This window comes from Chinchilla lanigera, unplaced genomic scaffold (assembly GCF_000276665.1).
Source record: "Chinchilla lanigera isolate Chin_1 unplaced genomic scaffold, ChiLan1.0 scaffold00074, whole genome shotgun sequence".
Classification (NCBI taxonomy): Eukaryota; Metazoa; Chordata; class Mammalia; order Rodentia; family Chinchillidae; genus Chinchilla; species Chinchilla lanigera.
Genome location: NW_004955475.1, coordinates 12033874 through 12057663, shown reverse-complemented (window position 1 = coordinate 12057663; position 23790 = coordinate 12033874). Strand labels below are relative to the sequence as shown.

The following is a 23790-nucleotide window of genomic DNA, read 5'->3' as shown; positions in this document are numbered from 1 at the left end:
TGATGGACTTACAGGCTGCTTCCAAGATTTAGCTACTATGAATTGTGCTGCTATAAACATGGGTATGCATACTTCACTGTGATATGATATCTTGAACACTTTTGGGAAAATACCTAAAAGGGGAATAGCTGGATCAAATGGAATTTCTTTTTTTAGTTTTTGGAGGAATCTCCATACTGATTTCCATAATGGTTAGACTAGTTTACATTTCCACCAGTGATGCACCATAGAAGGGTTCCTATTTCCCTGCAGCCTTGCCTGCATTTTCTCTTTTCTGATTTCTTGATGAAAGCTAATGTTTCTGGAGTAGGTGGAATTTCAGTGTTATTTTAATTTGCATTTCTCTAATAGTCAGAGGTTGAACATTTTTTCAAGTATTTATTAGCAATTTGTATTTCTTCCTCTGAGAATTGTCTTTATTTCAAGAGCCCATTTGTTTGTGTTTTGTTTTTTAATTTATTTTAAAAATAAAAGGAGGAAAACCTCAACAGACTGACAACCTTTTACAAAATAGCAAAAGAACAATACAGACAATCCAGAGTGACAAACAAAGTGGTAGGAAATTAACAATGCTTGTTGTATTACATATTGATAGCTTCAAAGTGGTTTCTCATGAAAACAGGTAGAGACATGCAATATTGTTCAGTCAAGGACTCATTGACAGTTCCTTTCAGCAAAGAAATAGAAGACAGTAGATCAACTATGTTAACTATCCTGTATATACATACATACAAAATTTCTCCTTCTTTCCCTTCTCTTTTCCCACATCCCAGTTGCCCTTCACCCTTGAGTGTTTTCCTATCATTTCACAGTGTCTATCATACCTCCTAGTTTAAATTAACTCTTTCAGGTTTTACACTAGTGAGACAATGTGGTGCTTGCACATGCAGGTCTGATTTATTTCACTTATGAGTATGGTCCCTAGTTGTGACCATTTACCTATAAAAGCCTCGAGTTTATCCTTCTTTACAGCTGAGTAATATTCCATTATATAAAAGTACCACAATTTTCTTATCCAATCCTTGGTGGATGGACATTTGGGTTGCTTCCACAATTTAGCAATTACAAATTGTGCCACTATGAACATAGTTGCACATATATCGCTGTAATATGATGTTTTGAGATCTTCTGGGAAAATACCCAGAAGAGGACTAGCTGGGTTGAATGAGACCTTTAGACCTAGTTTTCTGAGGAATCTGCAAACTGATTTCCACAGTGGTTTCACCAGTCTGCATTCCCAGCAGCAGTGAAGAAGGGGTCCTATTTCTCCACAGCCTCGCCAGCATTTGCTATTGGTTGATTTCTTAATGCTAGCCATTCTTACTGGGGTAAGGTGGAATCTCAGTGTTGTTTTAATTTGCATTTCTCGAATGACTAATGATGTTGAACATTTTCTCATGTATTTATTTCATGATCTGAGAAGTGTGTATTCATCTCAGCTGCCCATCTTTGGACTGGGTCTTTGAATTTGAGGGGGGGTGTTGATATTTTTTAATTCTTTATATGTTCTAGATAGAAGCCCTTTGTCTGAGGGACAGTCAGCTAAAATTTTTTCCAAGTTTGTGGGTTTTCTTTTGACTCTGCTGGTGATTTCTTTAGATGTGCAGAAACTTTTCAGTAGAATGAGATCCCAGTTGTTGATTCTTTGAAGTGTTTCACATGCAGTTTGGTTTTTGTTCATGAACTGTCTGCCTACCCCTATGTCTTCAAGGTTTTTACCTACTTTCTCTTCCAATAGATTTAGTGTTTCTGTTTTAATATTGAGATCTGTGAAGCTGTGTTTTGTGTTTTGAGACAGGGTCTCACTGTGTATTTCAAACTAGTCTTGAACTCACTCGGTAACGTAGGCTGGCCCTGAACTCACAGCAGTCCTCCTGCCTCAGCCTCCCAAGTGCTACAGTAGCCCATTTTTTAATTTGATCTGTTATTTGGGGGCAGTTAAGTTTTCTTGAGTTTTTTGTCTATCCTAGACATTAGTCCTCTGTCCAAGGATTAATTGGCAAAATTTTTTCCAATTCTGTAGGCTGTCTCTTCACTCTGTTGGTTGTTTCCTCTTCTGTGTGGAAGCTTTTTAATTTGATAAGTCCCATTTGTTGATTCTTGCCATTATTTCTTGTGCAATTAGAATTCTGTCCAGAAAGTTCTTGCTTACACCTATGTCTTCAAGAGTTTTACTTATTTTATCTTCTGGCAGATTAAGTGCTTCTGTTTTAATATTTATACCTTTAATCTATTTTGATTTTAGTTTAAATCAAAAAACTATACAATGAGAGATTAAAAGAGAGATTATTAAAATTAAAATAGAGATTATTAAAAATATTAAAAGAGAGATTATTGGAGTTCTCATATAAGATAAACTATGTGATATTTAAGTTTATGTGCCCAGTTTACTTCACCTAACATAGTTTGATTTTAAAAGCTTGTTGAGGATCGCAATAAATGCATGCAAGTGATGCATTTAGATTGTCATTGAAAAATATCTGAAAAAATGGGAGCCACTGCAGCTGCAAAAAAATAAACTCACTAGAACATTTTTGCACACTCTGCACAAGTCACACACCTTTATGTATAAAATTTTTAAAGAAATTTACAAACATAAATAAATTTCTTTTAATTTAATGAAATAAATTTGTTGATTATTGTACATTTCAATTGGTATGAATTGTATTAATTAATACTTATATTAGGGCAGTAATTATTCAAGTTCAAGCAACTAACTAGATTCAGTTCATTTATAGACTTTCTATTAATTCTATTAGTAAAAAGACCAATAGATACGATTAGATCTGTTTGTACCACTAGTGGTACAGGCCTCCCAATGAGAGAGTCATGCATGTAAGGCAACAGCAGTGTGTTACAGAGATTGGTCTGTAGTTTTCCTTTTTGACTGGATTCTTTTCTGGTTTTGGGATTAAGGGAATGCTAGCCTCAAAAAAAAATTAAGAATACTCCTTCCCTTTTAGTTTCATTAAGAGTTTGTCGAATATTGCCATTATATCTTCTTAAAGTTCTTGTAATAGTCAGCAGTGAACCTACCAGGACCTGGGCTTTTCTTAGTTGTTGGCTTTATTATTCTTCTCCAATTTCATTGTTGATATTGGATTATTCATGGATTTTATATCTTCTTTATTAATTTTTGTAGTTCATATATATCTAGGAATCTATCCATTTCTTCTGAATTCTCCATTTTATTAGAGTACAGCTTCGCAAAGTAGTTAGTAATAATCTGAATTTTGACAGTGTCAGTTATGATTTCCTGTTTCTCATTTCTAATTGCATTGATTTGGGTCTTTCCCCTTTCTTTGGTAATATTGGCTAGGTGTTTGCCTATTTTGTTTATTCTTGCAAAGAACCAGCTCTTTTATTCATTAATTGTTTTTGTCTCAATTTTATTAATTTCAGCTCTGGCTCTTTTTATTGGCACATGTTTCTAGTACAGTATGGACTTGGTACGGGTATACGACATTTCTCAATTACTTTACCCCCTCTCCTCCCTACCTCCACCTCCCTGTACCTCTTGAACACCTTCATATATATAATATGTATATATATTCTATATGTATTTGTAGCACATGTTTACATGCATATATAAATGTTATATATACATGTTTATGTGTATATATACATAGTTTATGCATGTTTGTAGTACATGATGATCACATTCCTCATAGGGACTTGGTGCATGTACACAACCCTTCAAAATTCCCTCTTTTTTATTAGTCTCATTCCGCTCTACTCCCCTTCCATCTTTCAGTTCTCTTCCTATATGCCAAAGATCTGTCTTGCTATTTCCTATTGTCTACTCTTTATTTTGCAGTTTATTTATATATTGGAGTTCTCATATAAGATAAACTATGCAATGTTTAAGTTTGTGTGCCCAATTTACTTCACCTAACGTAGTGGTTGTACCAGTTTACACTCCCACAACAATGGAGAAGTGTTCCTTTTTTCCCACAGCCTCTCCAGCATTTGTTATTATTTGGTTTATTGAATATAGATTAGTGATAGCAAACCTTTTAGAGCCTTCAATGATGCAAACAGCCTGCTGTGGCACCTATGGGTTTGTCATCACTGCTGTAAACATTCTTTCTAGAGTGACATGGAATCTCAGTGTTGTTCTAATTTGCATTTTTCAAATGGCCAGTAGTGTTGGACATTTTTTCATGTATTTATTTATTGGTCATTTGTGCTTCTTCATCTGAGAAGTGTCTATTTATTTCAGATGCTCATTTTTTTATTAGGCATAAAAATTTGAGGGGTCTAATTTTTTTGAGATCTTTATATATTCTATATTTAGCCCTTTGTCTGATGAGTAACTGGAAAATTTTTTCCCATTCTGTGGATTTTCCCTTCAATCTGTCAGTGGTTTAATTTGCTGTGCAGAAGCTTTTTAATTTCATGCGATCCCATTTATTGTTTCTTGATATTATGTCTTGTGCAACCAGGGCTCTGTTCAGAAAGTCCTTGCCTACAGTATGTCTTCAAGGGTTTTACTTAGTTTGCCCTCCAGCAGATTAAATGTTTCTGTTTTAATATTTATTTATTTTTGTTTTGTTTTATTTTGTTTTGGTTTTGGTGTTTTTGGTACCGGGAATCAAACTCAGGACCTTGCATTTGCCAGGCAGGTACTTGTGCCGCTGAGCCATATCCCCGGCCCCCTAATGTTTGTTTTAATATTTAGATCTGTGATCCGTTTTGATTTTAGTTTTATGTATGGTGAAGGATAATGGGTCTAGATTCAACGTTCAGGGTATAAGTAGCCAGTTTTCCCAGTACCATTTGTTAAAGAGACTCTTTCCTCCAGCAAAAATATTTGGCCCTTTTGCCAAAGATAGGGTAGATGAGTGTGCCTGGAACTATTTGTACATATTCTATCCTGTTCCATTGATCCAAAAGTCTAATTCTTTGCCACTACCATTCTTGTTTTTATACTGTAGCTTTGTAGTGTAACTTGAAGTCTGAGGTTGTGATACCGCCTGCCTTTCCCTTTTTGTTCAGGATTGTTTTTGCTATTCTAGGTCACTTCTGGTTCCATATTAACTTGAACATTGTTTTCCATGGTTATGGGAATTATGCTATTGGTATTTTGATTAGGATTGTGTTAAATCCATACATCAGTTTTAGAAGTATAGCCATTTTAACCATATTGGTTCTGCCTGTCCATGAGCAGGGAATATCTTTCCACTTTCTGGTATCTATCCTCTTCAATCTCCTTTTTCAGAGTAATATCATTTTCATTGGAGAGTTCTTTCATTTCCTTGATCAGGTTGATTCCTAAGTATTTCATATTACTTGATGCTGTTATAAAAGGTGTTGTTTCCCTAATTTCTTTCTTAGTGAGTTTATTACTGGTGTACAAGAACACTATAGATTTTTGAGTGTTAGCTTTGTATTTTGCAACATTACTGAATGTGATTATTAATTCTAGGAGTCTTTTGCAGAAGTTTTTAGAGAGTCTTCTATGTAGAGGGTCGTGTCATTTGCAATTAATAATAATTTAACTTCTTTTCCTATACACATTCCTTTTATTTCTTTCTCTTTCTTGATTGCTCTAGCTAATGTTTGGGGACTTTTATTAAACAGTAGTAGTGATAGCAAACATCCTTCTGTTGTTCTGGAATTAGAGGGAATGCTTTCAACTTCTCTCTGTTTAATATTATGTTGGCCATGAGTTTGCATAAATTGAGATAACATCATTCTATACCTACTTTCTTCAGGGTTTTTATCGTGAATAGATGTTGGATTTTGTCAAATGCTTTTGTTGCATCTGTTGAGATGATCATGAAGTTTTTGTTCTTGCTTCTGTTTATGTGGTGCACTACATTTATTGGTTTACATATGTGGAATCACCCTTGCATCCCTGAGATGAAGTCTCCTTGGTCATGGTGTATGTTTGTTTTTGTTTTTGTTTTTGTTTTTTTATTATTTTTGGCATTTTTTTTCCAGTATCCTGAGGATTTTTACATCTGTTTTTATTAAAGAGATTGGCTTATGGTTCTCTTTTTTGGTTGGACCCCTTTCTGGCTTTAAAATCAAGGTAATCATTGCTTCTAAAAATGAATTTGGGAGTACTGCTTCTATTTTGATTTCATTGAAGTATTTGAAGGGTATTGGCATTAGATCTTCTCTAAAGTTCTTGTAGAATTCAGCAGTGAACCCATCAGGATCTGGGTTTTTTTTTTTTTTTTTGGTTGGTAGTTTGTTAATTACTTCTTCAATTTCAGGAACTAATATTCAATTATTCTGACTTTTCTATCTTCTTAGTTCACCTTTGGTAGTTCTTATGTATCTAGGATTGTACCAATTTCTTCTAAATTTTCCATTTTATTTGAGTACAGGTTCTCAAAGTAGTTACACATGATTTTCTGGATTTCAGTATAATCCATTATTATTTTGCCTTTTTGTTTCTAATTGCATGGATTTGGGTCCTTTCTTTCCTTATTTTGGTAAGAATGGCTAAGGGTTTGTCTATTTTGTTGTCTTTCAAAGAACCACCTCTTTGATTTATTGATTCTTGGTATTGTTTTTTAGTCTCAATTCCATTTATTTCTGCTCTAACATAATTTCTTTCTCATGCTAGCTTTGGGGTTGGATTGTTCTTGTTTTTCTAGGATCTTGAGATGTATCAAAAGAGTATTTACTTGAGCTCACTATGTTTTTCTGGTGTGGACATTCACAGCTATAAAGTTTCCTCTTAAGACCTGCATGTTGTCCCATAGGTTCTGGTATGTTATACTGGTGGTGCTGTTTGATTCTAGGAGCTGTATCATTTCTTCCTTGATTTCTTCTGAGATCCACTGATTATTCAACATGTTTATGTTTAATTTCAATATGTTTGCATAATTTCTGTGGTTTCTCTTGCCATTGATTTCTAGTTTCATTGATCTGATAATATGCATGGGATAACTGATTCTTTTGCACTTAGTAAGAATGCTTATTGGCTAATATGTGGTCTGCTGTGGAGAAAGCACAATGTGCTGATGAGAAATTTGTATTCTGTTTTTGTTGGTTGGAACACTTCAGATATCTATTAAGTCCATTTGTTCTGAAGTTTATTTCAACTCTGATATTTCTTTGTCTAGTTGATCTATTTGTGACACTGGAGTATTGAGGTCCCCCATTACAATTGTATTGGTGTTTATCTGATTTTTCATGTCCAGTAGTGTTTGTTTTATGAAATTGGGTGTGAGAGTTTTTGGTGCATAAATGTTTATAATTGTTATCTCTTCTTGTTGAATAGTTCATTTACCTAATATGTAGAGAGTTTATCTCTTCTGATCTGTTTTGGCTTGAAATCCACTTTGGCTAAAATTAGGATAGCTACTCTTGCTTTTTTCTAGGTTCCTGCTGCATAGAATATTGTTTTCAATCTTTTCATTTTTAATCTCTGAGTTTCTTTTTTAATTAAATGTGCTATTTATATACTGCATATCATTGGGTTTTGTTTCTTGATCCATTCTGCCAATCTGTGTCTTTTGATATGGGGAATTGAGACTGTTCATATTAAAATTTATTACTGAAAGATACTGATTTATTCCTGTCATTATTTCCCTGTTACTGATTTCCATTTTTTTCTTCCCTGTCTACTTAACTATGCACCCTGCCTAATGTATTCATTGTATCAGATTTTCTGGTGTTCTGGTTTCATCATCTCTTTCTAGGATATCCTTGAGAATTTTTGTAGAGCTAGTTTGGTAATCATGGTTTTTTTCTTGAGGTGGTCTTGGTCATGGAAATGCCTTATTTCTCCATCAACTTTCAAAGAAAACTTCATAGGATATATAAGTCTGGGTTGGAAGTTGTTATCTTTTAAGAGTTGAAACACTTCACTCTGAGCTCTCCTGGCCTTTTCAGTTTTGTGTCAAGAAGCCTACTGTAATTCTAATATGTCTACCTTTACAAGTGATTCATTGCTGTTCTCTCAGTTTCTAAGATTTTGTTCCTGTGTTGGACTTCTGGGGATTTTGACTATGATGTGACATGGAGAGTTTGTCTTTTGATCATGGGTATTTTGGGATCTGTATTCCTCACTAATTCTTCTCCTACATTTGGACAGTTTTCTGCTATTATTTCTGTAAACAAGTTTTCTATGCTCTTTTCATTTGTTCCAATTAATCTTAGATTAGTCTTCTTTGCATCATCCAACAGCAGTTGGATCCATTTTTCATGTTCAATTGTTTTTTGTAAAGTTTCTCTGAGTAACTGGTTTTTGAAAGTATCCCTACATTCTAATTCTGATATCCTATCCTGGCATTGGTCACTTCTGCTGCCATACTTTCAATGTAATTTTTAGTCTCCTGGATTTCTGTTTGAAATCTTTTCATTAACTAATTCTCTGCTAAACCACTCATTCAAGTTTTGTATCATTTGTGTAGCTCAGTTAGCTTTTTATTAGTGTCTTCTGTAAGGTCGCTGATCATTTTATTACATCCATTGTCTGATTAGTGATATATTTTATGAGTCTACCAAGCACCTTGTTGATCTGCTTTTCAATCTCCTCTGTTATTCTTCAAATATTTTGGCTGTGTACCTTTTGCTTTCCTCCCCTTTGATGTTTTATGGATTGACTACTGGGGAGTTGGGCATTTTAGGAGGCATTTTGTTGACTTGTTCTCTCCTGTTTCTACTGCTTTTTATTTTTTCTTTGTTTGTGCATAGATTTGTTAGTGCTTATACTTGAAAGACTTTGTTGCTAGTATGGAGATCTCTTTAGCTAGTTGGTGTCTTGGTTACTTCTCATGTTGACAAAATACCTGACACCCAAAGTTAAAGGAAGAAAGGTTTATTTTGGTTCACAGTTTGTAGGGTGGATAGCACTCACAGCCAGGGTGGGGCAGCATCACATCATGAATCAGTTTCACCTTAATCCTAGCACTGCACCATGAATCAATTCCAGCATCACACACTCCAGGTCCAACCACCTCCGAAAAGCCCCACCTATGACCACATGAGCCTTTTGGGGACATCTAGACACAAGCCATACCAGTCTGCTATTCACTTTTGCACTCTTGGCAAAAAAAATGGGTCTAAAAAGAGAATGTTTCCCAAACTAAATAACCAGTGAAAAAGAAAGCAAAATAAGGATAAAAACAGAGAAACTATTTCTCTGTATTTTATTATAGATTTAATAACCAAATTCAGTTGCATACCTGGCTACAAGTCAAAACTCAAAAATCAATAGCATTCCTGTATACAAATAACAAACTCACTGAGAGAGATATTAGGGGAACAAAACCTTTCACAATAGCATTCAAAAAAATGAAATACCCAGGAATCAATCTAATAAAGAAAGTAAAAGGTCTTTACATTGAAAACTATAGTACTCTGAAAAGGGAGATTGAAAAGCATATCAGAAAATGGGAAGCTTTCCCTCGCTGTTGGGTAGGCAGAACCAACATAGTGAGAATGGCCATACTCCCAAAATTGCTATAAAGATTTAGTGCAATCCCAATCAAAATACCATTAACATACCTCAGAGAACTAGAGAAAACATTTGTAAAATTGATTTGGAACCAGAAGAGACCTAGAATAGCAAAAGCAATTCTGGGCAACAAAGGCAAGTCAGGGGACATCACAATCCCTGACTTGAAGTTATACTATAGAACTACTGTGATAAAAACAGCATGAAGGAAAAAAAAAAAACAGACCTGAGGGTCAATGGAACAGATTCAACAATGCAGAAACAACTCCAGACACACTCAGCCACCTTATCTTTGGCAAAAGGGCCAAACACCTTCACTGAAAGAAAGACAGCCTCTTTAATAAATGGTGCTGGGAAAATTGGCTTTTCATATGCCAAAGACTAAAACTAGACCCATGTCTCTCACTATGCACTAAACTAAAATCAAAATGGATCAAAGATCTAAATATCAAAACAGAAACACTAAATATGCAGGAATAAAGAATGGGTAGAACTCTTGAAGACATTGGTGTAGGCAAAGACTTTATGAACAAGACCCATATTGTACAGGGACTATCACAAAGAATCAACAACTGGGATCACATCTTATTAAAAAGCTTTTGCACAGCAAAATAAATCACCAACAGAGTAAAAAGATGACTACCAGAGTGGGAAAAAATTTTAGCCCATTGTTCCTCAGAGGGCTAATATCTAGAACATATAAAGAATTGAGGGGGCTAGGGGCATAGCTCGGCAGCATGGTACCTGCCTGGCAAGCGTGAGGTCCTGAATTCAATTCCCAGTACCAAAAAAAATTTGAAAAATTCAGACCCTCCAAATTTCAAAACCCAATTCAAAAATGGGCATCTGAGATGAATACACACTATTCATATGAAGAAGTACAAATGACAAATAAATATATGAAAGAATGTTCAATATTATGAGAAACTAAAACAACACTGAGATTCCATCTCACTCTTGAAAGAATGGCTACTATCAATAAATCAACCAATAAATGCTGCTGGGGCTGTGGGGGAAAAGGAACCCTTCTCCACTATTGGTGGGAGTGAAGACTGGTGCAACCACTGTAGAAGTCAGTGTGGAAATTCTTCATAAAACTAAGTTTAGAGGTCCCATTTAACCCAGCTATTTCCTTTCTTGGTATCTTCCCAAAAGAAATAAAAGCCTCATACCACAGTGATATACGTGCAGCCCTGTTTATAGCAGCACATTTTGTAATAGCCAAATCTTGGAAACAACTCAAAGGTTCATCAACGAATGAATGGATAGAAAAGATAGGGGTTTTTTTTATACAGTGGTGTGCTACTCAGCCATAAAGAAAGATAAACTTGAGACATTCATAGCTAAAGAGAGGGACATTGAGACCTTACTCTTAAGTGAAATAAATCAGATGCATGTAAATATTGCATTGTCTCTGTGGTGTGAGAAACTGAAATAAATAAGAACCAAAATGTATAATAGATATTGTGAAACAGGAACAAATTGTTCAAAAGGAAAGGGGAACTAGGGAGGGCAGAGGAGGAAAAGAAGTAAGGGAGAAGAAAAATGAGAAAGAGGGATAAAATAGGAACAAATCTTTGTAAATAAGGAGGGGAAGAGGGGTTGGAGGGAGGGAAGGGAAATGGGAAGAAAAGAGGAATCAAGATATATCATGTACAGGCACAAATTCCCTGTGATGACTATGATCATTATGTATATCTAAATTGTACCAATAAACAATAAAAAATTTAATTTTAAGAATGGAAGGGGAGCTGGGGGGAGAAGGGGAAGGAAAGAAGAAAGGGAAAAGAAAAAGTGAGAAAAGAAAGGTAAAATGGAAACAAAGCTTTGTAAATAAAGAGGGGGAAAGAGTTTGAAAGGGGGATGGGGGAAAGAAAGAGGAATCAAGATGTTTCATGTGTGAGTACAGATTCTTTATGATGAATGTGATCATTATGTATATCTAAATCATACCAATAAAATTCATTTTTAAAATAGAGAATTCCATTTTACTCAGCTATTCCCAAAAATATATTCTTCTAGGTATCTTCCCAAAAGTTGAAATCATCATATTACAGGGACACATGCATATCCATATTTATAGCAGTGCACTTTATAACAGATAGATCTTGAAAACAGTATATATATCCATAAGCAGATGAATGGATAAGGAAAATGTGATATTTATACATAATGGAGTATAACACTATCATAAATAAATATAAACTTTAGGCATTCATAGGTAAATGGATGCAACTTGTGAACATAATGTTCAGTGAAGTAAGTCAGACCAGACACACAAACTTAAATATTCATGGTTTCCCTTACATGACAAACAGACAAATAGATAGATGAGAGAGAGAGAAAGAGAGAGGTGAATAGGAAGCAAGGAGAAGTTCATGTGCTTCCCCAAATTACCTATTCTATTGTTTCAAAAATATTTCAATATATATGCTCATTTGTTTCATTTATACTACTAGTTTTAGTTCGTATTAAAGAAAGTTTTGTGTTATTATCTGTGTCTTCTTTGTGAGACTCTTTGATCTATGTCTTGTACCCTAAGTAACTACTTTGAGGATAATTATCAGGTTAACAGTATCCCTTAGTTAATGCGGGCTGATCAGGTCTGCAATCTCCCCAACAAGTGTATGGTGAAGGCTAAATAAAAAGAGGCAAATGGAATGATTTCAGGGCTCTAGGAGGATCAAAGCCCTCTCACAGAATTCAAGATTCTCTCAGGGCTAAGATCAAGACCTTCTCTGGGTGGCCTGTATTTATTTAGTTATCAGAAGAAGGGAGGGGAGTACTCGAGAAGAGTTGAACCACTCAACGAATTTTCCAAGTAAGGTATTAAATTAATCGACGCAGGAGTTAGATGCTTGAGCCTATAGTCTTCATCTAGTTCAGGTTGGATCCAGGTGTCCTTGGCTGTGATCTTGTTTTATCCTTTGAGACTTTCTGGCTTCACCTGCCATTGCAGGCCTTAGTAGGGATTAGTGACTCACAGAGCTTTACTCTGAGTTCACCACCCAGCTCTAGACAAGGAGCCTAGGCCTTGGACAGCCTCACAAGTAAACATGAAAAACCAGTTGGTTAATTTAAGTCCTTCTCAGGGCTGCTTTGTAGTAGTCTCTATCAGATAATAACACAGAGTGTATTAACTATTGCTATTCTCTTATTTTGTTATGAAATTTTGTTTTATTTTTTCATAAGACAAAAATTTAAATAAAATAAAGTTACAAATAAAAGGACATATATCTGCTTTTGCATGATGGAGAAAAATGCTGAGCCTAACTATCCTGTTTTTCTCTTTAATCCCTCATGCTATATAGTTCGTCCCACTGATACAAATCTCAGTCCTGCTATTTCTATCCATGAGATTGGTGCTGTTGGAGCAACCAAAACAGAACGAACTGGGATCATGCAGTTAAAAAGTGAGATGAAGCAGGTAAAGATGTTACCTGGGATATTGTCATATTTAAGAACATTCTTTTGTAATCAGACTTCATTGGGATTATTTATTTGCCTTTATCTCCTGAGTATAATTTGCACCATTTATTTTTCAGGTGGAATTTCGTAGACTGTCTCTCTCATCTGAAAGTCAGGTGATACTAGTAGGGATCCTTTAACATACCTTAACTTGTCTTTAGTTCTATATAACATGCATGAGCTCACAGCCTTTTTAAAAATAGTAACAAACAATGAAGTCATTTGTTCGTTTCTCATTTATAACAATAATTTATAGATAGCTTTCCTTTTGTTGGACTGAGCTACTATGTTAATTTTAGAAGGAAAGTAACTTGCATCATGTAGTGAGAAATTGAGACTCAGGTTGCTCATTCAGACTGACATTCAATTTTGAAATTACTTTTCTTTATAAAACTACAAGTAGGGGCTGGGGATTTAGCTCAGCGGCAAAGCGCCTGCCCGGCAAGCGCAAGGTCGTGAGTTCGGTTCCCGGTACCGGAGAAAAACCAAAAAACCAAAAAAAAAAAAAAAAAAAAAACTACAAGTAGACATATTACCTTTAAGAATATATACTAGTGAGAATATCAGATTGGGTGATGACATCAGTTTTTTAAAACTATTTTTAAAAGTCAAGCATGGTAGCACATACCTGTGATCTCAGCACCTTGGGAGGTTAAGGGAGGAGGATCACAAATTTGAGCCCAACCTGAGCAACTTAGTCTGACCTGTCTCAAAATAAAATGGGGAGGGGGTACTGGGTATATAGCTCAGGGTGAAAGCCCTATACTCAATCCCTAATGGGAGGAGAGGTGTCTGTTTTCAATTCTACCATGCATCAGGCCCTGAGTTTGATCCCAGAACCACAAAAATAAATAGAATAAAAATCCTTTTCCTGTTTTGTTCCCAAATTCAACCTTTATCATTGCCATGAGAGAGATATAGGAAAGGTATTGTGGACATGCAGGGAAGAAGGCTCTAAATCAGTCTGGGAGTTAGGGAGTTACCAAACACTGTATTGTAGCTTGGACCATGAATCAGTCCAAAATCTAGAAGCCCACCCCATGATTGCATGAGGATTTGGGGGGATATCCAGACACAAACCATAACAGTGAGCCAATGCTTAAAGTTTAATTTGAAATAAACTTAATTTGAGTACACTCATCAAATACCCTTGACATTTACATTTATGCAAGGGCAAGAATGAAATTAAAGGCCTTGTGTTGTTTTTTTAAAAAAAGGTGTTGTCTTTATAATTTTTCCCAGGTAATTTGAATAATCTGAACATTTTCCTGCTTAAAAGGGAAAAGAACATTCAATACTGAATAGTTAAACTGATGTTGGGTAACGATCTTCATTTTGGTTGAGAGAGATTGGCTAAACATTTACAATTGTTTTTAATCACACAGTATTACTTACAATTTCATTATAGAACTTGAAGTCTATCTTCCCAGCTGAATTAATATGATATTAAGACTTGATCTACCTATCTACTTCATTTAATTTTTTCTACACAGCTGCCATCTGTAGGTCTCAAGAGAGCCCAGATCATTAGGATTATAATTTAGAGAACTGAGAGCCCTGAATTTTCAATACTTTCTTATTTCTAAATATTGATTTCCATCCTGACATCCCTGTCTGGCATTTTATATTTTTCTAAGCATTTTTCTCTACTACTCATCAGTGCTTTCTTTTCTGGACAAAATCTTTTCAAGCTATTTTAACGTATTTTACAATTTACTCTGACGTCTAGAGTGAAGCTATTTCAGCAGCTTTAAATCATAGCATGGCTGACTAGTGCCTTGAATGACTCATAGTTTTACACTACTGCTAACTTTTAAAAATACAAGTAATGGTTGCCTTGCCTCATCTCTTTTAATTTTTTTCTTTTTTTCTTTTGTTTTCTTCATAGGCCAATGGTGGTCATCCCTCAGGTGTAGATTTGATGTCACCATCTTTACTGGTAACTGCTATTATCTTGTATTATGGTCCATTCACAAGTGATTTGACTAAGTTGTGGGAAAATATAATCAATCAAGAACTAAAATAAGAATAATCAACTTCATATATGGGGAAAACTATTTCTGTCCCAAAAAGGAGGAAAAAGAATTCAACTTTAACCTCTTTTCCATTTCAGAAAACAAACTCAGTTTAATAAGCATTTGTTAAGTATATGTTTATTCTTTCAACTAGTGTAATTTATTACATTCTTCTCTGCACTGGGCAGTGTATTAGACAGTATCAGCATCACCTAGTAATTTATTTAAAATGCTAATTCTTGATCCCTGCCCTAGTCTTAGGTATACTGAATTAAAAGATTGGAGGTAAGGCCTAGCATCCTGCATTTTAATAAATGTCTTAGGTGATCCTGATACACTTTTCATTCTCAAAACCACTGTTCTCCTGAGTATGAATGCATTTAGTAAATTTTAACTGAGTGCCAACATTGTGTCAGGCACTGAAGATACAATAGTGAATAAAATGGGTTTAGTCTTTGCCCTCACGAAGCTTACAGTCTAGGAAGACTGGTACCTAAATTTCTTTGGTATAAATCAATGGTTCATAATGGCGTATGACTTCAGATCTCACAGACTAAAAAGTTTTGGGCCAGGTACCATCAAACAAAAAATGGAAAACTATTAGAAACAATGCTTTGGTTAGCCTTAACCAAATACTGTATAATAAATTAATAACTGTCATATCCACATTAATAGAGGACAGAGACATAAAAGAAGGCTTTATCTAAAAACTCAAAACTATGAATACTTCATTTTAGAAAACAGTCTGAATTCTACTCAATCACGTACTTATCCTTTCTGGTTTGCCCTCACTATCATCAGCCTAGGATCTTGGTACTAAAGATGGGACAATAAAAATTAGTTAGACATTAGTTCATCTGCTTGACAGACGTGTGGTAGTCATTTATTAATAGAAATGTTTTGGAGCACTCTTCTCTTTTACATCGTAATGATTGTAGGCAATTAAAATATGAAAATTACTTAGAAAGTATTTCTATTATCTTCCATTTATATTTATTTCTGGATCTAAACTATCAAATAACCACTTTCACCAATGTATTTCAATGTTTAGTATGATTTGTTCACAGTTCATTCTGTTGTAGCAGGTATCAATTCTTCATTCCTTTTTATTGTGGAATAATATCCTGTAGTATTGATGCACCACATTTTATTTATCTGCTCATAAGTTGATGGACATAATGCTGCTATGAATCTTTATGTACAAGTTTTTATATGGACATATTTTTCTTTTTAAATTTTTTATTTTATTGGTACATATTCATTTAACTTCATTTTATTTGATATACATGATAGCATTCATCATAGAAATTTGTACCTGTCCATGGTATATCTTGCTTCTTTTTTTCCCATTCCTTGTTGCTTATGGATATATATATCTAGGAATGAAAGTACTAGGTCATATATAATGAGGTTTAGCATTCTGAGGAACTGCCCAAGCTTTTCTAAAGAGGTTGCACCATTTTATATTCTCACCAGCAAAGTATGAGGGTTCTGATTTCTTCACATCCTGACCAACCCTTAAAACTGTCATTTTTAGGAGCTGGGCGTGGTGGTGTAAGCCTGTAATCCCAGCACTCGGGAGGCTGAGGCAGGAGGATCATTGCGAGTTAAAGACTAGCCTGGGCTACAAAGTGAGCTCAAGGCCAGCTTGAACTGCATAGTGAGACCCTGTCTCAAAAAGACCAAAAAAAAATTGTCATTTTTTACTGTGACCATCACGCTGGGTCTGAAGTGGTATATCGTTGTGTTGATTTGCATTTTCCTGGTGGCTAATCATATGGCGCAGCTTTTCAAACTACTGGGGAGTAGTTTATCTTCTTTGGAGAAATTTCAATTCAAACCCTTTCCCTACTTTTTGAGGTTTTTTTTTTTTGTTTTTGTTTTTGTGGTTTTTTTGGTTTTTTTTTTTTTGGTACCGGGAATCAAACTCATGACCTTAGGCTTGCCAGGCAAGTGCTTATGCCACTGACCTCTATCCCCAGCCCTTTCCCTACTTTTTAATTGGGTTATTTATCTTTCTATTGTTGGGTCACAATGATTCTTTACATAGTCTGGATATAATTCCCTTATAGGACATGTGATTTGTAAATATATTCTCCCATTCTGTGGGTTGCATCTTCACTCTCTTACTGATCTTTGAAAAACAAAACCTTTTTTGATTTTTGCAAAATCCAATCTATCTACTTTTCTTTTGTTGCTCATGTTTTTATTGTCATATCTAAAAAGACTTTGCCTAACCCAACGTCAAAAAGACTTAATCCTATTTTTTTCTTTTAAGAGTTTTATAATTTTAGCTGTAAAACACAAGATGTACCCTTTTCAAAAAATTTAAGTGTACAATACAGTATCATTAATATAGTCATGAAGTTGTAAAGTAGATCTCTAGAATTTATTCATCTTTTAAAGCTGAAACTTTATACCCATTGAACAGTAAGTACTCATTTTTCCCTCTCCCCAGCCCCTGGTAACCACTATTTCATGCTCTGCTTCTGTGAGTTTGACTATTTTAGATAGCTCACATAGTTGATTATATAGTTTTTATCCTTCTATAACAATCTTATTTCACTTAGCATAATGTTCTCCATGTTTGTCCATGTTGTATACTATAAGATTTCCTTCCTTTTCTGTAAGACAGAATAATGTTAATGTATATTATTTTTGAGGAACCTTGTTACTATTTTCAATAGCAACTGTACCATTTTACATTTCCATCATCAGTGTACATTTCCAGTGAGACGTGTCCCCTCTCTCCTTGTCTCCACCAACACTTGCTCTTCTTAGTCTTTTTAATAATACACATTCTTCCTGAGGTGAGGTGATATTTCATTGTGGTTTTGATTTGCATTTCCCTGATGATTAGTGGTGCTGAGTATTTTTCATGTGGGTATTGGTCAGTCACATGTCTTCTTTGGTGAAATATCTATTCAAGTGAAATACAATGATTTTTACTATTGATCTTACCTCATGCAACTTTACTAAACACATTTATTTGTTGTAGCTGTTTTCAGTGAATTCCTTAGATTTTCTGTATATAAGACCATGCTATCTGCAAATAGAAACAGTGTTACTCCTCTTTCCCATCTGGATAACTTTTATTTTCTTGCTCAGTTGCTCTAGCTAAAACCTTCACTACAACTCTGGTTTCTCTTCAGATCGAATAAATCTTTTGCCTTTTAAAACCTCCACTACAATGTTGAATAAAGTACCAAGAGCAGGTGCCCTTGTCTTATTCTGTTCTTAGGAGGAAAGCATCAGTGTTCATTAGCTTTGCATTGTTAAAAAAAGTCTAACATCTTGTGAAATTGAAGAAGTTGCCTTCTGTTCTGTGATTTTTGGGTGTTTTATCATAAAGGCATGTTGAATTTGGCTAAATACTTCTTGGATACAACTTGCATTTATTGCTGGGCGTGGTGGCGCACGCCTGTATTCCCAGCACTTGGGAGGTTGAGGCAGGAGGATCGTTGAGAGTTCGAGACCAGCCTGGGCTACAGAGTCAGCTCAAGGCCAGCCTGAACTGCATTGTGAGACCCTGTCTCAAAATGACAAAAAAAAACCCAAACAACTTGCTTTTATTTGGGGCTGGGGATTTAGCTCAGCGGCAAAAGCGCCTGCCTGGCAAGCGCAAGGTCGTGAGTTCGGTTCCCGGTACGGGAGAAAAACCAAAAAAAAAAAAAACTTGCTTTTATTCATATGATATGGTTTTTATCCTATTGATATTGTATTAATTGATATTTAATTTTTTAAAACCTTGAATTCCTAGAATAAATTCCACTTCATCATAGTGTATACTCCTTTTAATATATCACTGAATTCAGTTTGCTGGTATTTTGTTGAGGATTGTTGCATCAGGGTATTACACGGCAATTTTCTTTTCTTGTGATATCTTTGAGTTTGGTATTGGGGAAATATTGGCCTCATAGAATGAGTTGGGAAGTATTTACTTCTCTTGTTTGGAAGGTTTGTAAATATCCAGTGTTATTTATTTTCAAATGTTTTATAAAACTAACCAAAGAAGCCATCTGTGCTTGGGCTTTTCTTGTAGGAACTTTTACACTTACTAGTTTGATCTCTCTGTTATAAATCAATTCGGATTTTCTTTTTCTTTTAATCAGTTTGGGTAATTTATGTCTTTCTAGGAATTTGTCCGTTTCATCTAGGTTATGTGATTTGTTAGTGTTGTAGTCAGGGTATGCAAGGGAAACAATTTAATACTGGATGCATAATTTATAGGATTATTTTATAGTAGTCACCCGAGGAGTCAAGTACAAAAGAGTGCAGGAAATCTGTACACACACTAAAGACCCAAAGAATCTAGCTGAGGGCCTGGATCTCACAACAAAGTCCTGCATGAGTCCAGTTGAAGACCTAGAGACGGTGACAATGCCCTCCTAGAATCCAACTGGAGGGCAAGAACCCACGACACTGTCTCATGCAGGCCTGTTTCACGGATCTCCACTGGGAAAGCCCAAAGGTCAGCAGTAGAAGCTAGAAAGTCTGGGCCAGGGGGATGAAGATCTGTGCCATCAGGCTGAGGAATCTGCACTGGAGCCAGGAAACAACACTCAAAGTAAGGACCAGAGCTCCCCCAGAAGGTACCACAGCCATCCTCAGTGTCAACGGGGCCCTGAGCTCCTCCAACTATGAGAACAGCTGAGTTCATATCTGGAAAGCCAACACTGGGCTGGGGATTTAGCTCAGTGGCACAAGTTCCTGTCTGGCGAGCACAAGGTCGTGAGTTTGATTCCTGGTAAACCGAAAAAAAAAAAAAAAAAAAGGAAAGCCAACACAATAAGCTTCTCCAGGAGACTGAACACTGCACCATCTTCCCCTCCTGAGCCAGGAAGCCATGCTCAAAGCAATTCTTCAAAAAACTAGGACTAGAAGTCCCATTCAGCCCAGCAATTCCCCTTCTTGGTATCTTCCCAAAAGAATTAAAAGCATCACACCACACCCCCAAAGTGAGCTGCAGCCATTCTCCGCAAAATCCAGGTCCTAAGCTCCTCCGACAATGAGAACAGCCAAGTTCATCGGGAAAGCCAGTGTGACAAGCTCCTCCAGAAACAGCAGCCCCCCACCTCTTCCTCTCCAGTTCTCTTCATTATGCTGTTGGCATCAATCCTCAGGTGGGCCCTTGACACCCAGCACCACACTGATTCGGTTCAGCTGAGTGCTACAAATTGACCACCAGGTCAATCCACCACAGTTAGCATATGGCCACTGATGGTATGTCCTATGATCCTTTCTATTGGAATTGATGTCATTTCCTTCTTTCTTCTCTCTTCTTGGTCCATCCACCCAAACAGTTATTCATTTGTTGATGTTTTCATAGAACAAATTCTGGCTTTATTGATTGTTCTCTATTGTTTTCCTATTCTGTCATTTCTCTCTACTCTGATCTCTATTAGTTCCACCCTTCTGCTTACTTTCATTTTAGTTTGTTCTTATCTCTTTGTTGTCGTAAGGTGGAAGCATTGGTTATTGATTTTAAAACTTTTTTTTGTCTTTTTTGAGGCAGGGTCTCAGTATGCAGTTCAGGCTGGCCTTGAGCTCACTTTGTAGCCCGGGGTGGTCTCAAACTCACAACGATCCTCCTGCCTCAGCCTCCCGAGTGCTGGGATTACAGGTGTGCGCCACCATGCCCAGCTGATTTTAAAACTTTTTAACACAAACATTTATACTGTGTTTATTTTTAATCACTGTTTTATCTATATACTATAAGTTTTCATATGTTGCATTTTCATTCACCCCAGAGTACTTCCAATTTTCCTTATGACTTTTTTCCTTAATACATGTGTTATTTAGGAGTATGTTAATTTCCATGTATTTTTTAGTTTACTAAATTTTTTTCCTGTTACTGATTTCTAACTTAATTTGATCATGGTTAGCAAAAGAAACCACCAACAGAATGAAGAGACAACCAACAGAGTGGGAAAAAATTTTGCTAGCTGTTCCTCAGACAAAAGACTAATATCTAGAATATAGAGAGAGCTCAAGAAAACCAGACTTCACAAATTTAAAGACCCAGTGCAAAAATGGGCATCTGAAATGAATAGGCACTTCTCAGATGAAGAAGTACAAATGGTAAATAAATATATGAAAAATGTTCGGTCTCTCTAGTTATTTGAGAAATTAAAACAACTCTGAGATTCCATCTCACTCCAGAAAGAATGGCTGCCATCAAGAAATCAACCAATAGGGTCTGGGGATTTAGCTCAGCGGCACAGCACCTGCCTGGCAAGTGCGAGGTCATGAGTTTGATTCCCGGTACCGGAAAAAAAAAGAAAGAAAGAAAAAGAAATCAACCAATAACAAATGCTGGTGGGGCTGTGGGGAAAAAGGAACCCTTTCCACTCTTGGTCGGAGTGCAGACTGGTGCAACCACTGTGGAAATCAGTGAGGCAACTCTTCAAAAAACTAGCACTAGAAGTCCCATTCAGCCCAGCTATTCCCCTTCTTGGTATCTTCCCAAAAGAAATAAAAGCATCACACCACAGTGATATATGTGCACCCATGTTTATAGCAGCACAATTTGTAATAGCCAAATCTTGGAAACAGCCCAGATGCCCATCAATAGATGAATGGATAAAGGAGATATGGTTGTTTATACAATGGAGTTCTACTCAGCCATAAAGAAGGATAAACTTCAGATATTTCTAGGTAAATGGATACACCGTGAGACCATACTCATAAATGAAATAAATCAGACACACATGTTTAAATAAAGAAAAAAATGTTCAAATGGGAAGGAAGGACCGGGGATATAGCTGAGTGGCACAGTGCCTGCTTGGCAAGCACAAGATCCTGGGTTCTATCCCCGGTACAAAAAAAAGAGAGGGAGAGAAACAGGGGAGGGGAGAAGAATGGAAAAGAAAAAAGAATAGGAGGAAAACATGGAAGCAAACGTTTTGTAAAAGAGGAGTTGAAGTGAGGGGAGGGGACTGGGTAGAAAAGAAGGAGCAAGATATATCATATACAGGAACAAATTTCCTGTGATGAATGTGATTATTATGTAAATCTAAAATGTACAACTAAAATTAATTTTAAAAATTAATTACTTCTAGTTGGAGAACATACTTTGTGTGATTTCCATTCTTTTAAATTTGTTGAGGCCAGATGTGGTGGCACACACCTGTAACCCCAGCACTTGAGAGGCTGAGGCAGTAGGATCACTGTGAGTTCAAAGCCAGCCTGGGCTACAAAGTGAGCTCAAGGCCAGCTTGAACTGCATAGAGAGACCCTGTCTCAAAAAGACAAAAAAAAACTGAGGCTTATGTTATGGCTTATGAGAACAATAAACTGAGCCATAGACCAGCTATAAGTTTAATAGAAATAAATAGGTGTAAAGAGCCAGTTACGAATGTCCCATATTGTCAAAATTTTTATGGCTTTCTAAAAGGATTACACAAATTTATAGCACTACTAATGATATATCTGTTTCCCTCAATATGTGATTTATAATTCTGCAGAATATGTTTCTTGTTCATTGTGGTATTATACCTTATCAGAGCAGCAGCTATCACTTTTGATTTGTATTCTTTTCTATTCTTTTTCTCCCAAGTCCCCTGGAATGTGTATGGCCCCAAGTAGTGGGTCCTTTCCTAGTACACACGGTCAACAGACATCTAAAGATAGTCGTCAAGGCCAATGGCAACGTCGGAGAAGGCTGGATGGAGCACTGAATAGAGTCCCAGTTGGATTTTATCAAAAAGTGTGGAAAGTTTTACAGAAAGTAAGCATAACATATTCTTGACATCTCTTTATTTTTCCCCCTTGAAGTCAGGCTCTTTGACTGAGATATGATGTAACTATTACATCATTATAATCATGTAAGATCATTATATTCAGAGGAACAAACCTAGAAGAAAAACTAGAAATGAAACAACTGTTACATTACTGTAACATTATTGATAACTTAGTCCCTTTCTGTTATTTGCAATGGTATTGTTTCTAAATCTGATTTTTTTTATATCATGACTTCTTTGTTTTGGGCTATATATGGACATTGTGGTACACTGTGATGTGTTTGTTACTAGTAAAATGATTTGATACTAAAGAACTCCTTTCTTTGTAGCTATTGAGCTAGTGTGGGCTGGAAATGTGGGATGGAAACAATATTTACATCTCACTATAGTAAAACTAATGGAACATCTCAGAAGTTTATGTGAGGAGATGTTACCTATATTTTGTCTTGGATTAAAGCTACTAAACAAATGCAGAGTCAAAATAATTCTCATCATCCAGGGACTTTCTTGGTATAACCAATATTTATTTTTCTTTCAAAGGTGTATTTTGTCAAAGACACTTAAGGGCATATCACACCACTGTGGTGTTGCAGTTTTGGAGGGACAGGAAGATTGTTGCATTCATTCATAGGTTTCATTAGTGGTCTTTTTCATTGCCCTTGATAAAGACCTAAAGAATACTTCATCCAGTTCTTCAAAACATTTAAGTATGCTTTTCCCCTCAGCATACTGATAATCTTTCCAGGGATGATCAGGTGATTTTTGGGAAAAGAATATCTGGAACTTTCTTTCATTCCAGCTAGCTGCTATAACACAGTGGTAACAAATATGTATTTTATCTCTTCAGTTATGCATAGATTGTGGCAAATCAACTTAACAGATGTATATTAGGTATTTTTCTGGCCCAGATACCATATAAGGACCATGTGAAGTATATGTTCTTTGTCATCAGGTAGTTCAATCATCTTCTTAAAAAACACCTATGCGCTGACCATTAGAGTACACCTGTAATCCCAGTTACTCCAGTGGCTAAGGCAAAAGGATCAAGGCCAGCCTGGGCAACTTAATGAGACCCTATCTCAAAATGAAAAGGGCTGACAAGTAGTTCGATGGTGGAGTGCTTGCCTAGTGTATGTGAGGTCCC

At 35.9% G+C, this 23790-nt stretch overlaps 1 protein-coding gene across 5 annotated transcripts in view; it reads left to right on the top strand.

Annotated features, from left to right (window-relative positions):
- The window catches only part of Phka1 (phosphorylase kinase, alpha 1 (muscle)), a 152150-nt gene that overhangs the window by 114764 nt on the left and 13596 nt on the right, over positions 1 to 23790 (top strand). For 2 of the 5 annotated variants that reach the window (XM_005401695.2, XM_005401691.2), the window contains 4 exons: positions 12733 to 12848; positions 12967 to 13014; positions 14778 to 14828; positions 22463 to 22633. In XM_005401695.2, the coding sequence (XP_005401752.1) occupies positions 12733 to 12848; positions 12967 to 13014; positions 14778 to 14828; positions 22463 to 22633 (386 nt within the window). The remainder of the gene's footprint in view (positions 1 to 12732; positions 12849 to 12966; positions 13015 to 14777; positions 14829 to 22462; positions 22634 to 23790) is intronic. The other 3 variants (XM_005401692.2, XM_005401696.2, XM_013502821.1) reach the window with 2 other exon arrangements.